The following is a 21,083-nucleotide window of genomic DNA, read 5'->3' as shown; positions in this document are numbered from 1 at the left end:
ATATCTTCTCTATTTTAGAAGCATTGTAGTAACCTTTACAAATAATCTTAATTGTTAACATTCAAAGAAAATATGAAATGTTTCATTAAGTATATGAGCTTTCAGAAGTAAATCTGACATATAATAAAACCTCATTAATTTGAAATTCATAATTGTTAAGTCATGAAAAATTTATCTTTGCTGTAACTGAGATTTTTAAACAAATTAAGTATTACAGTTGGGATATTTAAATGTTTAAGAATGGGAACTTCAAACTTAAAAAGTTACTGTAAACATTTAAAAAACATTCTTGAATGATTTTACCACCTCAAAATTACTATTACCTTTCATATATGTGTATGTTTTTACATTGGTGTTCTCAAAGTATATATGTGTACTTCTATATATATGTACACACATATATACACACATATATGTGTATTCTGTTTTCATATATATATGTATGTATATTCTGTTTTCACTCACTGGGTAAAAACATAGGTGTCTGCTGTGGTCCTAGTATTAACAGATGTATTTTAATTCATCAAATTCATGTTTGATATCTTCTGTCAAGATAGTATTTTCCTTAAAATTTATAGTGATAATAGTGCAAGTTAAAAGATAGGAATATTTCAGCGTTCTTGCTAAATATTTCCATTTTGTTTTACGTTTTACAAAAAGTTATAAAAGGTTGCTACAAGTAATATTCAGGTTATGCTATAAAACACATCACATCCCGGGAGGTAGCCATTGACATGGTTGGCATATATGCTACTAATGACTAAATTAAATAAGGGTGGTGGTGGTGTTACCTCCAGTCTTAGCTTGGAGCAGCAAAACACTATTATTCATAAAATAGTACCTACAGACTCATAACATTGCCTGTTTTATCCCATCCATACCAGGCATCCCAGGGGTTACCCCTGTATCTGCTAGCTGTCTAAAGGCCCAGTGTTTGTGCATCTCCTCCTCTGACAAGCTCATCTTACTGGAGGTACCATAGAGGTTACAATAGGTCACTAGCAGTGTGTGCACTTCAGGCTGTGGGCTGTGTGTTTGCACATATTTGCACAGCCTGGTTACTTCTCTTGGGCTCTAGAAAGCCTCTCTGGGCAGAGCCAGGCTAAGCTGCTCCATCGATTGTTTAATTTGTGCAGTAATATACTATCTTAATATTTTTTTATTTGAAGGAAGGTTACTTTTTCTGTAAATCACAAAGACACCATAGAGACCAGCACGGTTCAGGAATTTTATCATTTTCCATTATCATTAGTGTGACAATCATGTATATAAACTTTACTTTGACTTCAGTAAGTACAAAGTATTTTTTTAAGATTTTATTTATTCATGAGAGACACAGAGTCGGAGACATAGGCAGAGGGAGAAGAAGGCTCCCCACAGGGGGCCTGATGTGGGACTGGATCCCAGGACCCCAGGATCATGACCTGAGCCAAAGGCAGACACTCAACCACTGAGCCACACAGATGCCCCAGTACAAAATATTTTTATAATTTTTGCAGGCTGCAACTTTAGATGTATATTTGTATTTCTTTTGGATTGCTAGTGTGGGCTAATATTATCGGCTTTTAGTTACTTTTAGCATTTACCTCATCTCTTTATATCATTTTCCCATATATATGTAAATATACCTACTCATAAGAACTTCACTGGTAAGTAGTGGCCATTGTTATGATTTGATGATCACTATGATAGCAACACAGAAGAAGTAAGAGCAGGAATTTTGGCATTCCTGTGAAGGCATGGCTGAGATCTTTTCACTTAATTCTTTATACCCTTCTCTGATCTCTGTATATGGAGTTTCTTGGTTATCTGTTCAGTTTTTTTTTTTTTTCAGATGTTTTGCTTAGAAACTAGATCTTCATGCCATTCTCTTGAAAATTCTATTTTCTTATCTCCAATCTCCAAAGTTATCCAGAGAAATTCTGTAAAATAGATAATACATAATTGAAAAGGGAACATGTCATCAGAATAAATTTTGGAAAACATTGAACTAAAAAATTGAGGTTTTTTTTATTATAGAGTTATTTTATGATTAAGTGTCCATAGTTCTTTAAAAAGAGAATATATTTCCTATACTCACTAAAATATTGACAAAGGTGCATTTTATAAGACTATCACATGAAATCTACTTTGGTAGCCAATAACACTTAGTTTATCTTTCCTTGATAAAGCTTGACTTCATCTACTTAGTGCAGATTATGTGGATCATAAGCAACCATAACTCACCACACTTAATCTCCTTATAATACATTCTTTGTGCTAAGAGTATGTTGCTAAATAAATGATGTTCTGATCAGAGTCAGAAGTCATCTATTTTAAGTTTTTTTTTCTGTTTCTTGAAGAAATGATTGAAGCAAAGGACTGTTGGAATTAATGATTTTTTTTTTTTTAAGAATTCAGAGACTTTTTTTTTTTTTAAGATTTTATTCATGAGAGACAGAGAGAGAATGACGGAGAGAAAGAAAGAGGCAGAAACACAGGCAGAGGGAGAAGCAGGCTCCATGCAGGGAGCCCGACACAGGACTCGATCCCGGGTCTCCAGGATCAGGCCCTGGGCTGAAGGTGGTGCTAAACTGCTGAGCCACCCGGGCGGCCTGGAATTAGCGATTCTTATGTGATGCACGGTAGCTATAATTTTTACCTACTTGTCATCTAGAAGCTCTAAACGTTGTCTTTAGAAAACTTTCTCATATATATTTGACTTGTGGATTCAAAGAGTGAATAGTACGATTTATACCTTGACTCTAAAAATACATTTTCATCTTGTATTTTTCCCTCAAAAAGATATGAGATAGAAATCTATTTTTCCCTTTCCTCTACTTCAGACCAGCAGGGGTAATAAGGCCTACAGCATTGATTTTGACCATTTTAACTATAGAAACTTTTCTTAAGAAGAAACATTTTATCATCTGCTCAAAGGATATAGAAGTTGTAGCCTCCCAGTATCTCACGTGTCTACCTTTATTGGCCCTCAATTGGACTCTAGAAAATACCTGCAGCTCTGTAGAAAGCACTTAAAAAAAATGGTAAACTACACACTTGGGTAAAAATGGCCGGGTTCGGGATCCCTGGGTGGCGCAGTGGTTTGGCGCCTGCCTTTGGCCCAGGGCGCGATCCTGGAGACCCGGGATCGAATCCCACGTCGGGCTCCCGGTGCATGGAGCCTGCTTCTCCCTCTGCCTATGTCTCTGCCTCTCTCTCTCTCTGTGACTATCATAAATAATAAATAAATAAAAATTAAAAAAAAAAAAAATGGCCGGGTTCTCTTTTCTAATGAGTAAAAAATTGTACAGAGTATGTTATCTCCCTCTTAATATGTCTTGAGAAGTTTAAGATGCTGTTGTTGACACTGGCAGCATGCCAGAGAGAAAATTATGTAGGAAATAAAATCCTGTTATTTCCTTATTAAACTACTTAACCAAGCAGGGTGGGAATTGAGGGGAAAAGAGTAAAGAAATACAGTCATAACTGTTTTTGGAAAAGAGATCAAAGACAATATTAAGTAAAAAAACAACATAGGAAATCTAAATGGAAAGTTATTTGAATAGGCTTTCCATTTCTGCTTATAATAAGAATTTTCCTTAACACTTTTATTGTGTAAAGAATGAGGAGCTATCAAATGAAGTTAAGACTATGAATTCTTGAGTTTTAAAAATGTTTTCAAATAATGAAATTTTAAGATTCCCTGTATAACCAACCAAAAAATGAAAATTTACTGAGGAATTTCAAAGAGGCTTTAAGGAAGCATGAAAGATCAGTTTTTTAGCCAAATTTTGTTGTGTGTTTTTTTTAATATTTTATTTTTTCATTTATTTCAGAGAGAGTGTGAGCAAGTGGGGGGAGGAGCAGAGGGGAAGGGAGAGAAAATCTGAAGCAGACTCCACACTCAGTGTGGAGCCCAAGGGTAGGCTCATCTCACAACCACAAGATCATATCCTGAGGCAAAACCAAGAGTTGGATGCTTAGCCAACTGAGCCATCCAGGAGCCCTGCCAGATCTGGTTTTCGAATCAATGTGTTTTATCACCTGACTGAATGTAAATGAGGAGAGGTAATGTAGACATGCTAAAAATAAAAGTCAGTCTAATAGTACTTTATTTGTTGAAAAAGTTGTGCTTCAGTAAGTCATTTGCTTCCTAATAACTTTTTGACCTGTTACATAGATTTTTCTTATTAGAATGAGCTAATTTTTCCACATATTTGCCTTATCAGCATTAATAAATTCAGCCATTCCTTTTTGTTTTGTTTCTATAAGGTATGATAAAAAATATTTTTTTAATTACCCAATCTTTCCTCAGATTTTGCATGTGGAAAAATGGCTTTATATATAGTGTACATTCTTTAAAATGTGTTCAAATACCCCCAGAGTACTCTCCAGAAAACATAAGCATATTTCTACATTGCTGTCATATACCACAAAATGTATTAAAACTATTTAATGATATTACCATACCTACACCACATTCCTTTTGAACATTCCTAATTTTGGTAAATTGTCTATTGTGGTTGAATTTGGTGTTAATTTTTGTAGAGATGTTTTAGTAGAAAATTATATGGCTATGATAGGTCATAAATTGCTATGGGAAGAGCATGGAAAGTGTAACCTGAGAAGAGCTATCTGAGGGTAATAGTTGTCTTGGAAGGGAATTTAAAGAGCTTATCCTAACAAAGAATGCTAAAATGTGAATTTAGAGATGGGATCACAAATATTACTTAATATTCCTAGTTTGTAATTCTGGCTGTATGTAAATGCTAAGTATTCTAACCTGAAGTAAGAACTAATTACATTTTAATAATATGATCTAGGGATACAGGACTTGGTCTACTTTAGTCGTTGGAGTCCAGAAATTATTTTGGAGGCAACTGAGGCAGCTTTCTAGAAGGGAAGGAGACAGGGATGCCTGGGTGGCTCAGCGGTTGAGCACCTGCCTTTGGCTCAGGGCGTGATCCCAGAGTCCCAGGATCGAATTCTACATCAGGCTCCCTGCATGGAGCCTGCTTCTCTCTCTGCCTATGTCTCTGCCTCTGTCTCTCATGAATAAATAAATAAAATCTTAAAAAAAAAATAGAAGGGAAGGAGACAGAAGAATACCTTCCTAGTAACTTTTCTGTTCTCATAAAGACCACCTGTACTTCTTAAAATTGAATTCCACAAGATATATCTTTTCATATTTAAAAAAAATCATTTTGCTTAAGCTAGTTTAGTGGTTTTCTGTTCTTGCAGCTAAATTATAGCAGATTAAGATAATGATTCTGTAAACCCTTGTCTTCATTATCACTGCCTGTGCACGGAAACTCAGATGATTCAAGTGGAGTCTGTGAACCACCTTGAATTTTTTTTTTTCCAGAGTTATTTATTCATGAGACACAGAGAGGCAGAGATAGGCAGAAGGAGAAGCAGGCTCCCTTTAGGGAGCCTGATGCAGGACTCAATCCCAGGACTCCAGGATCACAACTTGAGCCAAAGGCAAACATTCAACCACTGTACCACCCATGGTGCCCCATGAACCACCCTGAATTATATCAAAATGTGATATGTGTGTCTTTACATTGTTTGTAGGGGGTGGAGAGAGCCATAGATTTCATCAGATACTCAAAGGAGTCTGCTACTTGAAAAGATAAAGAACCCTGGTAGAGAGCATGGAGGCCCCTCCCTCCCTCCACAGTGACAGTGTCCCTTTCTGTTCTGTCTCCATGTTGAAACAGAGGCAACCTTTGGTTATTATATTTGGATCTAGCAGTGCCATAGTTACGCAAGTTTATATTCTGTATACAACATATTGAAAGAGGAGCCCCTTAGAGCTTTGCTGCTATTAGATATGTAATCTGATAGATGTTTATAAAATTTAGCCCTTAAATAAAATATACTAGGTTATAATTTTTTTCTAAGAAGTCTTAATTTTTGTTAATTTAATTATTTCCAGTTAGAAGTTCATAGACAAGTTTGAATCAGGCAAAGGAGTGGTATTTTATTCTTTCAAGAACTGATCGAAAATTTAGAATGACCTTTGCAGGTCATCTATTCCAACCTTTTATTTTATTGATGAGGAAACTGAAATGCCAAATAATAACTAAAATTTCTAAGGTCATGGGCAGCCTGGGTGGTTCAGCAGTTTAGCACCATCTTCAGCCCAGGGTGTGATCCTGGAGACCTGGGATCCAGTTCCACATCGGGCTCCCTGCATGGAGCCTGCTTCTTCCTCTGCCTGTGTCTCTGTCTCTCTCGGTGTCTCTCATGAATAAATAAAATCTTTAAAAAATCTAAGGTCACTAGTTAGTAAAGCATGAGTAAAGATGGAATTTTATTATCTGTCTGCAGAACCTTTTTTTATTGTATCAGACTTCTGATACTGTTCTTTTTTAATTCAAGTATAGTTAACATACAGTATTATTTTAGTTTCAGGTGTATAATATAGTAATTTAGCAATTCTATATATTACTCAGTGCTCATCATGATGTGTATTCTTAATTTCCTTCACCTATTGCATCCATCTTCCCATCCACTTCCCTTCAGAAGGCAACCATCAGCTTGTTCTTTATAGTTAAACAATGAAAAAAGAAAAACCAACAGACTGTTATTTGCTGTTTCTTAAAATGAGTGAAATGATACAGTTGTCTTTCTCTGACTTATTTTGCTTATACTCTAGATTCATCCATATTGTCACAGGTGGCAAGATTTCATCCTTTTTTTATACCTAATACCATGTTCTATATATAGCACATCTTTATCCATTCATCTATTATGGACACTGGGGTTGCTTTCATATCTCAGCTATTGTAAATAATGCTGCATTAAACATAGGGGTGCATATGTCTTTTTATAAGTTAGTGTTATGTTCTTTGGGTAAATACCTGGTAATGGAATTACTAGATTAAATGGTAGTTCTGCTTTTTAATTTTTGGGGAACCTCCATACTACTTTCTACAGTGACTGTTTGCATTCCCACGAACAGTGACAAGGGTTCTTTCTCCACATCCTCTCGAATACTTATTTCTTTGTGTTTTTCATTTTAGCCATTCTGATAGGTGTGAGGTGGTGATATCTTCTTGTATTTTTGATTCGTATTTTCCTATTAAGTGATGTTGAACGTCTTTGCATATATCTGTTGGTCATCTATGGTGTTTTCCACCAGTGTTCTTTTACTCCCTGTAACATTTTGTATACTACTCTAGAATGCAGTCATTGCATTGTATTCATGTTATATATTTGCATGGTGTCTTCCTCATTATACTCAATTCCTTGGGTGTCAGTACTCCTATTCAACTTGTTCTCTCACACTCCTAACCAGAAGCAGATAGGTACAATCGGTATTCATTAAATATTTGTCATATTCTACACATCTATACATTTAAAGCTATTTTTTAAATGATACTAAAGGTCCTTGAATTTTTTTGGTAAAAAATTTGAAATCTGTTTAGATAATTATTTTCAAATGACTTCTAAACTAGTATTAAACGTCTTCATTATATATAATTTACATATAATTATGGCTTTTTAATACAAACTTTTGTTTTTTATATTCTGTGAGTAAAAGGTTCTCTGAAATATGGTTTGGATGCCAAGATACTGAAATTTCCAGATCCTTCAGCTACAGTGAGGGAGAGTGGTTCAGTTGGTACAATACAGGGAAAAAAAATTTTTTTAATCAAATCCTGTTAAGTGTTTCTTTTATTAAGTGATATTTTTTCTTTCTTTGTTTAGGCCAATGTTTCAAATTCCAGATACTTAACCACCATTTAACTTGCAAATAAAAGGGGCTCTTCCTGCAAGCAAATTTATACTATGAAAATTTTCAAAACTAGTGGTAATTATTTGTTTTTGAATTTTGGAGTATTGGTACTTCAAATACAGAAAATTTTTTTATCAATAGAAATTATCTCAATGTGAAAATAGTACTTACAAGATTGATTTATTTTGGACCATGTGATAAGTGATCCCATAAGAATTTATTAAGAGTAATTCTTTTTTTTTTTCTTTTTAAGGGTAATTCTTAGAACAGGATAGCTCTACGTAGTATTAATATGGAAACCTTGTTTATTTCCTTTGTGGTAAAATTATAAGTAGTGATTTAAAGGGAAATTGCAAAACTTAATCATTTATCTGTTTTTGGTATTTTAACTATTTTGTTTGCAGTAAATTTCTAGAATGCCCATAATCCAAAAAGGATAGTACTTTACAAAAGCAATATAACAAATAGTTTTTACAATATGAAAAATGCTGTGAATGAGGTAAATAAAATGTATAAAGAGTAATGTGAAGCCACAGGTTGAGGTTAATATAAACAATACCTACTGAGAATTCCTGTATAATTGTTAGGAGTTATGAATTTAGCTCATAATCACCATGGGTTTTCTAGAAAGGAAGTACTCCATTCCTTCAAAATAATTTTCTTTCAACTGGACAGCTTTCATCTAAGTAAAATGGCCTGTCCAGGCTTAGTTTATTTCGCACTTAATCCATTATTGGCAGTCCATAAATAGAATTTAGAAGAGTCCATGGACTTGAATGAGAAAAAAAAAAAAAAGTCTTTCAGTCACTTCTAGTTAAAATATAGCAGTTTTCTTATTATAGTCAGCAAAATCTATCTCTGGTTTTTTCACTTATTTATTCTCATCACAACTTTAAGATTACTATAGTTATTAGATTCATTGCTACATCCTCATTTAATTTTACTAAAGAAACACATGTTACTGCATCAGTTTTTAAGTATTTCAGTAAACATTCAGTAGATAATTTCAGTATATTCCTTTGTATTTCAGTTTACTTATTTAAAGCATTATTTTGGAAGAGGATCCATAAACCCCTTCAGCAATCCACCAGATTGCTGAAGGGGTTTATGATCCAAAAAATATTTAAGAATCTCTGAGAAGAGGAAGCCACACGTGATTGTATGATATTAGGTTCTTCCTTTCAGAACTCCTATTCATCCAAAAATTGGATTATTTGAATAGTCACTGGAATTCAACATAATGTTAATGTCATAAATATTTTTTGCAGTCAAGTTAATACTTGTTTAAAAACTTTATTTAGTAACAATGAGCATGCATTTCCAGGGAGTTCCTTAGAACTTGTGTTATAATTAGTACTTTACTGTAGGTTTAAAAAAATTTTTTTAAGATACTTATGTAACAGAGAGTGGCAAAGACAGAGGGAGAAGCAGACTCTCCACCAAGCAGGGAGCCCGCATGATCCCAGGGATCATGACCTGAGCTTAAGGCAGACACTTAACAGGCTGAGCCACCCAGACACCCCTGTAAATTATTTAATGAACAATTGATTCTAAAGTTGCTATGTTATATGTATTGTATATAGTAACATATAAGTCTGTCAGTTAAGATCACTTGGCTCTGTAGCCTTTTTTGAAGAAACTTTAGTCATTTAATAATAGATTATTCACAGCCTCCTTTTGCTCTTAGCACACCTGATGTTTTCACATATGACAGTACTTTCATGTCCGTTAACAATAATGAAATATTAGTTGTGTCCGTTTAAATATCTTTTTATAACTATTGGCTCTCACAAACTGATTTTATGCCAACCATTTATACTAAGTTAATTTTGTCTGTTCTTATATTCTACTTTAAAAGTTAAACTGGAGTATGGCTACCTAGATATTGTAATTAATCCCGCAAACCTGAAAGTAATTTTTTCACATGTTGGATAAATCGTCTTAAAAACTTCAAAGAACTAATAAGACCAAAATGCAAATTCTGGCAGAAACCCAGAACAGAAAGCATAGCTCAAAGCTGCCTTTGTCCTGGGAGCATTTGTCCAAACTGGCAAAATTGAACTCTGGTTTTCATACTCCACTGTTAGAATTGAAGCTCCAAAGAGCTGCTTTCGCAGTTTAAGAATGAACCAGAGTAAATCTACCCCATTCACACAGAGCATGACAGACTTTGACAAGTTGAAACTACAGGACATCCCAAGCACACTCATAGTCCAAATTTATATCACCAAGTTTGTCCAAAAAAAAAATCTGACTCTGAATTTATTTAGTTGAAAGTGGTCCTACTCTCGTGGTATTCCTGGTTGCCTACCAGAAGCAAAAATAAATACTTCTGCTCAAAAATCTTCACGTGTAAGAAAAGTAAACACCTCAAAGTAATTAAGCATGTAGGGAAACAAAGTGCAATATAATGTAAAGCCAGTAGATAGCAAGAACAGATCTATCTAGAAAGGCCTCAGACACTAGAATTTATTTTTAAAAAAATTTATAAAATAAACTAGAAGAGAGGGGCACCTGAGTGGCTTTGTCAGATAAGCAGCTAACTCTTGATCTCCACTCAGGTAATGATTTCAGGGTGGTTGTGAGATCAAGCCCCACATCAGGCTCTCTACTTGGACATGGAGCCTGCTTAGAATTCTCTCTTCCTTTTTTCCTCCTCTCTTAAGAAAAGAGAATTGCTTGACAATTTCTATAGGAACTGGAAACGTTAAAGACTTGTTAACCATTTGCAAAGCCAAAATTTAAAAACAGAACTTCTAGAAGTAATAAAATAACTCAGTGTAGAACATCAAACAAATAACTTAATACTCAATAACTCAGTGAGTAATAAATTAACTCAGGAATTATTAAATTGGGTGAGACAGATCGAGTGAAATTATCCATAATGTCATGTACAGACAATATTAAAATACAGAATTAAAATGGTTAAAGACAAAAAAGATAAAATGATGAGAAAATCTAACTTCTTATCAGACTTGCAGAAGGAGAGGAAAGAATGGGAAAGCAAACCCTTACTAAAAGAAATCTAAAGGTGTATTTCAAGCAGAAGGAAAATGATCCTAGATAGAAAGCCTGAGGTGAAAGAAGGAATGAAGAACCAAAAAACTGGTCAACATGTTGGTAAGTCTAAACATATATAAATAGAATACACAGAAAAATTAACATTAGTTGTGTGTAACAGATTTAAATTCCTGAAGCCTTTGTATGGTCTAAGAGAAGGCTATATTTATTCAGTAGTTAAATATGCATTTTCCTAAAAGAATAGAAACTAGGATTTTCAAATCAGCAAAATGAAAAAATATATATAGTTGTGAAATTTTTAAAGGAAAAATCCAAAACCAGTTCTCAACCTTAGCTATATAATACATCCACTTGGGGAATTGTTAAAAATCCTAATGCCTGGACATCATCCTACACCAATTAAATCAGGATATCTGAGTGATTTTAAAGCTCCCAAAGTGATTCTAAGGAATAGGAGAATAGAAACAGAACAGTAGAACAGATGAAAAGTGTAAAGTAAGAAAATAGATATATCAACATATGACAGTAAATCACATCAAAAGTAAATGGTCTAGGGGCAATTGGGTGGCTCAGTCTGTTAAAGCATCCGACTTTTGGTTTCAGCTCAGGTCGTGACCTCGGGGCTTTGAGATTGAGCCCCGTGCATGAGGCCCCGGGCTCAGTGAAGAGTCTGCTTGAGTTTCTCTCTCACTCCCCCCACCCCCATGTTTGCATTGTCTCTCTCAAATAATTTTTTTAAATGACCTAAAATACTCTGGTTAAAAGATTATCAGACTAGATTTAAAAACCCAGTTTATACTGCTATGAGAGACATAATCTAAAGCATAAGACTTTAGAATAAATATTTCTAGAGATAAAGATTTTTTCAAAATGATAGAAGGTATGATGTTATAGGAAAATACAACAATGTTTGTGTGTGCCTAATATTGTAGCTTTAATTTTTTTAAACTGTAACAAAAATTGACAGATAAATCTACAATCATTTTAGGGAGATTTTTCCCATTATTACAGTTTGATAAATTTCAAACTTCTAAGGAAAATTTTGAGTGCTACAGCTAATGCCTTTATATTCATTACCTAAGACTCATTAATAGTTAATATTTTGCTATATTTGTTTCATGTCTATGTTTGTAGATACGTTTATCTTCTTGTTTGTTTCTGAACTCATTTGAGTTACATGCTCAAGTATTTAGGGTTGAAGTATCACCAGAGATCAATGACATTTGCCTACACAGCCACAATACAATTATCATCACTCAGGAATTAACACTGGTATAGTTATGTAAAAGAGTTCATATCCAAGTTTTCCAGTGTTGTAATAATATTTGTAACTATAAATTGGTGGTTTGATCCGAGTACCAAAGATTACATACTATTTTTAATTGAATTATCTCTTAGGTTTCATTAATCTAGAAATTCCCTTGGTATAGGGATTTGTGATAAACATATTTGATAGGCATACTACACAGATGATACTGTGTTCTCAGTAACAGGGCACATGTCCATTTGTCCCATTCTTGGTGATGTTAAATTTTATCATTTGACTAAAGTGGTGTTTACCAGCTTTCTTCACGATAAAGGTTTCTGTATTCTGTGGGGTTATACATGAAGACTGAGTGCATTTCCTATTCCTTAATAATTTCCACCAGTGGCTTTAGCATCCATTAATGATTTTGCCTACATCAAGGTTGTTGTACTGTAGTTGTTAGAAAATGGTAATTTTTCAATATCTTACTAGCTTAAACATTTATAAGTTCTCATTCTTCTCTAAAGAACAACTTCCTTTTTTTACTGTACCAGTCAGTAAAACAACATACTAAGTAAAAGTCAGGATTTCTTATTTTTTGTTCTTAAAATATTTCCTGTTTAAATTATCATAGTCAGAAAGCTATGTGCAGAAGCCACTAATTTTTTTTTTTCTTCCTGTTACTTGATGCATAGCTAGCTAGATTCCTTACTTTCCCTTCTTTTTGTTTTGGTTTTTCTCCCTATGATCTAATTTTATTTTTTGAATAGGTAAAACATTACAGACTTTAAAAGGTCTGAACTACAAAGTAGAGGTACAAAGGAAAGTGTATTTAGATGTCCCATCCCTTCCTTAAAACATGAACCTTGTTTCCAAATCCTCTGAGGTTTTACTAAATCTGGTTTTCTATCCTGAGGGTTTTTTTTTTTTTTTTTGCAAAAATGAAAATAATAATATCCTTTCAAATCAATTTACAGAGATCTTTCTTCCTTAAAAACAAATGGATGACTTTTAACAAGAACTGAGAGCGCAAGCATTAAAAAGCAGTAAGACTATAGAGTATTTGAACATGATTTAAAAACTTGCTCTGATGGCTAAATATAGAAAGTATAGCCCAAAACTGCAAAGAAGTGTTTATTTCAACAATACCTGTATCTTTTATAAAAATGTTTTATAAAAATTTATGGAACAAATAGAAGTCAAAGGAGTATATTCACTATTTTTTTAACTGATATATAGTTGACACACAATTAGTTTCAGATGGACAACATAGTGATTTGACAACTCTATAACCTTAGGCTATGCTTACCACAAGTATGCCTACCATCTGGCACCATACCATGCAATCACAGTACCACTGATTGTATATTCCCTACGCTATACCTTTTATCCCTAGGACTTACTCGTTCCATAACTGGTAGCCTGTATCTCTCACTGCTGCTTCACACATTTTATGGCCCCCTCCTCCTCTGGCAACCATCAGTTTGTTTTCTGTATTTATGGGTCTGTTTTGTTTGTTGATTCATTTGCTCTTTAGATTTCAGGTGTAAATGAAATTTTTCTTTCTCTGACTGACTTATTTCACTTAGCACAATATCATCCAGGTCAATCCATGTTGTCATAATTGGCAAGACTTCAATCTATTTTATGGCTAATACTCTCTCACTTAGAGACAGACACCACATCTTATCCATTCATCTGCCAGTGGACACAGATTGCTTTCATATATTGGCTATTGTAAATAATGCTATGGTAAACATAGGGGTGCATAGTATCTTTTCAAATCCATGTTTTCATTTCCTTTGGGTAAATACTCAGCAGTGAAATTACTGGGTCATATGGTATTTTTAATTTTTTGAATATTTCCATACTGTTTTCCATAGTGGCTACACCAGTTTGCATTCCCATCAGCAGTGCACAAGGGTTCCTTCTTCTCTACATCCTTGCCAACACTTGTCATTTCTTGTCTTTTTGATTCTAGCCATTCTGGCAAATATAAGTTAATTAGCTCACTGTGTTTTGATTTGCATTTCCCAAATTAGTGATGTTGAACATGTTTCATGTATGTGTATGGCTGGCCATCTGTGTGTCATCTTTGGAAAAATGTCTACTCAGGTCCTCTGCCCATTTTTTAATTGGATTATTTGGGTTTTCTTAGTGCTGAGTTATATGCCTGAGGAAACAGAACTGCAAAAATGTTGCTAGGACCCATGTCAAAGAAATTACTACCCATGTTTTCTTTCGGGAATTTTAAAGATTTAAATGTGAGACATGAAATCATAATCAGTTTTGAGTTTTTTGGTGTGTATCATGTAAGAAAGTTGTCCAGTTCTATTATTTTGCACGTAGCTGTCTAGTTTTCCCATTTATTGAAGAGATGGTCTTTTTTCTGTTGTATATTTTTTGCCTTCTTTGTTGTAGATTAATTGACCATTTCAGTTTGCATTGATTTCTGAACTCTTTCCTATTGATCTATGTGTCTGATTTTGTGCCAGTACCATACTATTTTGATTAGTATAGCTTCGTAGTTTATTATGAAATCTGGGATTGTAATACCTTCATTTTTTTTCTTCTTTCTCAAGATTCATCCAGGGTCTTTTGTGATTCCATACAAATTTTAATATTATTTGTTCTAGTTCTGTGAAAAATGTATTTTGACAGGGATTACATCGAAGCTATCGATTGCTTAGGACAGTATGGATGTTTTCTTTAGCAGTATTAGCAAAACAGCAGTATTCTTTCATGGGCATGGAATATCTTTCCATTAGTCAGTGTTGTCTTCAGTTTCTTTCAGCAATGTTTTATAATTTCCAGAGTTCAGGTCTTTCTCCTCGTTGGTTACGTTTATTAGGTATTTTATACTTATGGGTGTGATGGTAAAAAGGATTATTAATTTCTTTTCTGCTACTTTGTTATTAGTGTATAGAAACACATCCAATTTCTGTGTATTTATTTTGTATCATGAAACTTTACTGAATTCACTTATTCTAGTAGTTTTTATTTATACTCTCATGTCATCTGCAAATGATGAGAGTTTTATACATCTTCCTTACCAATGTAGATGGCTTTTTCTTTTTCTCATGTGATTTCAGTACTTGGGATTTTCATTACTATGTTGAATAAAAGTGATGAGAGTGGACATCCTTGGCCTCCTTCCTGATCTTAAAACTGAAAGCTTTTCCACTATTGAGTATGATGTTAGTTGTGGGATTTTCATATATGGCCTTTATTATATTGAGGTTTTTTTCCTTCTAAACTGACAAAAAGTTTTTATCACAAACAGATGTTGAGCTTTTTCAGGCATTTTTCCTGCATCTCTTAAGATTTTTATCCTTTTTGTTGATGTGTTTTATTATGTTGATTTGCAAATATTGGAGCATCCTTCCATCACTGTGAAATACTTCCCACTTGATTATGGTGACTGGTCCTTTTAATGGATTGTTGGATACAACTGTTTGTCAATACTTTGTTGAGGTGCAAATAAAAAAAATACTTTGTTGAGGATATTTTCATCTATGTTTATCAGGGATGTTGGCATATAGTTTTCCATTGTTGTAGTCTCTGTCTGGTTTTGATATCAGGCTAATGTTGGCTTTGTAGAATCAATTTAGGAATCTTTCTTCCTAGTCAAGTTTTTGGAATAGTTTGAAGGGAACAGGTATTAACTTTTATTTAAATGTTGGTAGAATTCTCATGTGAATCCATCTAGTCCTGAATTATTGTTTGTTGGGAGTTTTTTTTTGAATAGCTGGTTTTTTGGGGGGTTTTTTTGTTTTGTAATGAAATCAATGTGTTCAGCTTTCTATGTCTTAATTAGTTTGGGAAGATTGTATATTTCTAGGAATTTATCCATTTTTTTCTAGGTTGTCCAATTTTTGGTATATAATTTTTTATAATATTATCTTAAAATTTCTTGTCACTTCTATCTCATTTCTGATTTTATTTATTTGAATCCTCTTTTCTCCTTGATAAAATTGACAAACCTTTAGCCAGACAAGCCAGAGCTTGTTTCTCTTTTCAAAGAACCACCTCTTGGTTTTATTGATGTTTTCCTTTGTTGGGTCTTTCATTCGTTTCTGTTCCAATCTTTATTATTTCCTTTCTTCTATAAACGTTGACTTTTGTTCTTCTTTACCTAGTTTCTTTAGGTTTAGGTTAGATTAAGATTTTTATTGTTTGTGGTAGACTTTATATGGACCATTGTGGTTTTGTTTCCATTTTTCTCCATGTACCTTTGATTTATCAACTCATTGGCAACTCATTAGCATGTTGTTTAATTTCCACTTGTGTTTTTTCCAGTGTTTTCTTTATGATTGATTTCTAGTTTAATATAGTCATGGTCAGAAAAGATACACTATATGATTTCAACCTTAAATTTGAGATTTGTTTTGTGGCCTACCGTGTGATCAGTCCTGGAGGTTTCCTGTGCACTTAAAAAGAACATGTATTCTGCTTTTGGGATTAAATGTTCTGTGTATATGGGTGTTCTATCCATTGATGTAGGTAGGGTGTTAAAGTCCTTCTGTTGTTATGTTACTCTCAGATACTTGCTTTAGGTGCTCCAGTGTTGAGAGTGCATATTGACAATTACATATCCTCTTGTTGGATTGCCTCTTTATCATTATGTATTGCCCTTGTGTTGCGTTAGTCTCTGTTTGAAGATCTACTTTGTGTGATAAAAGTATTATCACCTGACCTTTATTCCCCCCACTCCCCCGCTTCCATTTGATGGAGTATCTTTCATCCTTTCATTTTCAGTCTGTATGTAAGTATGAAATGAGTCTCCTTATCCATTCTGCTGTCCTTCATCTTTCAATTGGTGCATTTAGACCATTTACATTTAAAGTAATTATTGATCGGTGTGTGCTGCTTGTCATTTTTGGTAATATTTTCCTGTATTTTATAGTTCTCTCTTCCTTCTTCTCTTGCTCTCTTTGTGATTGAAGACTTTCTGTAGTATTATGCTTGATTTTCTCTTTAATCTATTATAGGTTTTGGGTTTATGCTTACCATGGGGTTTATATAAAGCATCCTAAGTATATAACAGTCTTGATAGTCACTTAAGTTTGAACACATTTTAAAAGAACTTTTTTACCATCTTCCTCTGTGTTATATATGTTGTCATATTTTACATCTTTTTATTGATAATTTTCTTCTACTTAAGGCCTTTTCTTTTCCACTTGAAGTTCCTTTAACATTTCTTATAAGGCTGGTTTAGTGGTAATAAACTCCTTTAACTTTTGTTTGAGAAACTGTGTCCTTCAATTCTGAATGATAATTTTGCGGGATAGAGTATTCTTGGCAGTAGGTTTTTTCCTTTCAGTTCTTTGAATCTATCATGCTATCTCCTGTCTAGCTTGCAAAGTTTCTGCTGAAAAAAATCAGCTGATTACCTTATGGAGTTTCCCTTGTATATAACTTTTTGCTTCTTTCTTGCTCCTTTTCTCTTTATCTATAGTGTTTAACATTTTAATTACTGTGTCACAGTATGGATTTCCTTTATGTAACTAGCAATGAACCATGATTTAAAAAAAAAAAAATAACATCCATAAGGGGAAAACAATAAAACCATCAAAAAATACAAATCCAACAAAAGATATGGGAGACAATTAAAAAATAGCTAAGTAGAGGGAGAACTATGCTATGCCCATGGATTAGAAGACTCAGTATGGTAAAGCTGAGAAATCTCCCAAAATGATCTTTACACATAGTGCCATTCTAGTCAAAAATCCCGATGGGGTATAGTATATGAATTTACTACTATACAGCAATGAATGTGAAATAACTGTAGAATCACAGATGACTCTTACAAACAACATTAAATGAAAGAAGAATCACAAAGCAGAGTCTAAAACTGTATTGTTTAGGCATGTCATAGGTCATAGGTAGTAAAACTATAAAAGGAAATGAAGAGAATGATAACCATGAAAATTAGAATAGTGGCTACCATTACACAAAAGGATGAAGAATGTCATCAGGGAGGGTCATGTTTTCAGGGTGTAGGTGATATTTCATTTCTTGACCTGGATGGTAATTACTTTGATGCAAATAAAAAGAGTAAGGAGCTGAACCAAAGAATTTGAAATGGACTTAAGTACATACTGGGAATAAATCCATGATACAGTTATTGGTTATTGTATCATAATGTTGAATTGACTTGAATGATTTAGAATACTCCATCCAGATAGTCTCTTAAAAAGTGCTTCTTGTAAGTTAGATTTTCTATCAGAAATGTGCTAGCCAGTTTACCAGAATCTACTAGTATAAAATTTAATATGAGGCAAATTCTGCTATTACTATGTTCAGGAAAATCATTACTGGATAAATCACAAAAAAAATTCCATCTATAAACATTAATAGCTAACAGTATTTACCATTTTTGAGTACTTGCCATATAGCAGATACTGGTCAAGCATTATAAATGCATTATCTCATTTAATCTTGGAAACAACTCTTAAGTGTGGATATCATAATTGTCCCCATCTTACAAAGGTAAAGGACAGAATCAGGTTTTGATCCTATTCTCTCTGATTTTAGAACTCTTATTCTTAGTCCCTGTAATCTTTACTTGAGGCTAGAGTTATATAGTGTATATAATTATATAGTGTATATAATGTTCTTATTGTTACAGATTTTCATTTATTCTAACTGGTTATGATGTGGGTATTCAAACTTGTATTAATTCAGCAGCGAATATCAGCTAAAAGCCAGGCATTTCTATGGCCCCTGTCTACTGGATCTTGCTGCGTTTAGCAGCTTGGAACCTGTGCCACATAAGTTTTGCTGGCATCTTTCTTCCCTGGAACCTAGTGTATTGTGATACTTCAGGTATCACCAAACTTAATTCAACTTTATAGATTTTTTTTTTTTACATATCCATTACCCAAACTATACATATTAATCTGCTTCCTGAATGACTGCAGTACTGGAAATTACCTCTTGGAGCTGCTCTTTTCACTGGCAGAATTGTTACCTATTCCTTGTAAGAACTGACCTTCATCTGGATGTCATTATCAGAGGTATTGAGTCTTTTTACAAATATAGAGAGTGAAGGCCCTCGAGTTATTTCCTTATACCCTCATAGCTCTTCTTCACATGAGTTCTTAATCAGTTCATATTGGTTTTTTTTTCATATTATACCCTGCCATATACTCTATCAAATGGGTCCTATATCATTTATAATCAGATCTCTAAAATGTTAGGGTATCATGCTCTTCGTAAAAAATGTAACCCCTATTTACTGCGTTCCTTTTCTGAAAAAAATAAACTTTGTTATTTTGATTTATAGTGCCTTTTTCAGGAGATTAACCTTCTGTCTGTAGTTTAACATCTCCCAGTAGATCGAAAGGAAAGTGGTAGTCACAGTATAAGGAAGAGAAGCTGGATAGCTTCTTCTGCCCCTTATACTTCAAAGAGCCAAGATTTTGTTTTTACCCAATTATTCTCCTATATTTTCTTTCCTTTATTTTTACAATTTGTTCTCAAATGTCTTAAAGGAAATTATCTTATTAATGGTAATGGAATATATCTGAAGTTTAATTTTATTATTCCTTTACTGTCTGATCACTAGGACTACAGGCTTGAGCCCAATAAAATCCACTGTTATCCTTGCTGCTATATAGATTGATTATACAATAATAGAAAAAAGAAGATAAAACCAGAAATGACTACTTTTGAATATGAGGAAAATTCTTGGACATAATTTTTCGTAACTTTAAAAATACTATTCTCTTTATGATGTTGTCTTTGTTCCCTTTAAATTACTGGGGCAAATTAAAGTGAAGTCCAAGGACACTGTTAGATTGACTAGTGAAATTTGATTTGTGAATGCATTCTTTTATCTATAAGGACAGTTTCCAAAGTGTGGTCTGGGGAATTTGAGACCCTTCCAGGATCTCTGTGGGTGAAAAATTATTTTTAATAACACTAAGATGTCATTTGTCTTTATTTACTGTTTCTTTCATTGAGTGTAGAGTGGAGTTTTCCAAACTACATGGCATATGGTGTTACAACAGCCTGAACACAAAAGCCCTTGTGAGAATTCATCTGTCTTCTATTAAGCCAGGCATTAAAGACATTTGAAAAAATGTAAAACAATGCCTCACTTTTTTTTATCTTGCTAATCTAGATTTTTCTTTCTTTTTTTTTTTTTTTAAAGATTTTATTTATTTATTCATGAAAGACTCAAGAGAGAGAGAGAGGCAGAGGCACAGGCAGAGGGAGAAGCAGGCTCCATTCAGGGAGCCTGACACGGGACTCGATCCCAGGGTCTCCAGGATCAGGCCCTGGGCTGAAGGCGGCACTAAACCGCTAAGCCACCTGGGCTGCCCTACATTTTTCCTTTAAAAAGTATAATTTACCTTTTTTAAAAAGCCTGCCGTAGCATGTTAAATGAATTAATGTTTTTTCATTATTCAGTTTTAATTTCAGATATGGTATTATTGGTACTTATAACCCACATGTATGAAAGGTCTTTAGGGGGATCCCTGAGTGGCGCAGCGGTTTGGCGCCTGCCTTTGGCCCAGGGCGCGATCCTGGAGACCCGGGATCGAGTCCCACATCGGGCTCCCGGTGCATGGAGCCTGCTTCTCCCTCTGCCTGTGTCTCTGCCTCTCTCTCTCTCTCTCTCTCTCTCTGTGACTATCATAAATAAATAAAAATTTAAAAAAACATTTAAAAAAAGAAAGGTCTTTAGGGCACTCAGTAATTTTTAAATTTATGAATTATATAATAAATTTGAATTTTTTTCTTATACTCTTTATCCTATAAAAGGCAAACTGAAAATCATCTATTTTTAGGTTGCTACAGACCTCAGGAAAGATCAGATTACTTGATGTTGGCAGCTGCTTTAACCCATTTCTGAAGTTTGAAGAATTTCTAACTGTTGGCATAGACATCGTACCTGCTGTAGAGGTATGCATAGTTCTGTTTTGTTTTGAAACTTAAAGATATTAATAAAGGAAAAGCATTGTCTTTACAATCCTGAAAAAACAAGTGTTCTTGTTTTCTAAGAACAAGTTGGTAAAAAGTTTCTGTTCAAAAGCAAATGTATGTTCCTTGAAAATTTTGGTCATTTACTTGACAAGT

General features: G+C 33.8%; 1 protein-coding gene across 3 annotated transcripts in view; it reads left to right on the top strand.

Annotated features, from left to right (window-relative positions):
* The window catches only part of BMT2 (base methyltransferase of 25S rRNA 2 homolog), a 92,603-nt gene that overhangs the window by 51,802 nt on the left and 19,718 nt on the right, over positions 1-21,083 (top strand). For all 3 annotated transcript variants that reach the window (XM_038557392.1, XM_038557393.1, XM_038557394.1), the window contains exon 4: positions 20,795-20,909. In XM_038557392.1, coding sequence (XP_038413320.1) covers positions 20,795-20,909 — 115 coding nt within the window. The remainder of the gene's footprint in view (positions 1-20,794; positions 20,910-21,083) is intronic.

The sequence above is a fragment of the Canis lupus genome, chromosome 14, assembly GCF_011100685.1.
Source record: "Canis lupus familiaris isolate Mischka breed German Shepherd chromosome 14, alternate assembly UU_Cfam_GSD_1.0, whole genome shotgun sequence".
Classification (NCBI taxonomy): domain Eukaryota; kingdom Metazoa; phylum Chordata; class Mammalia; order Carnivora; family Canidae; genus Canis; species Canis lupus.
The sequence above is the reverse complement of the archived record's forward strand: the minus strand, read 5'-3'. Positions and strand labels throughout refer to the sequence as shown.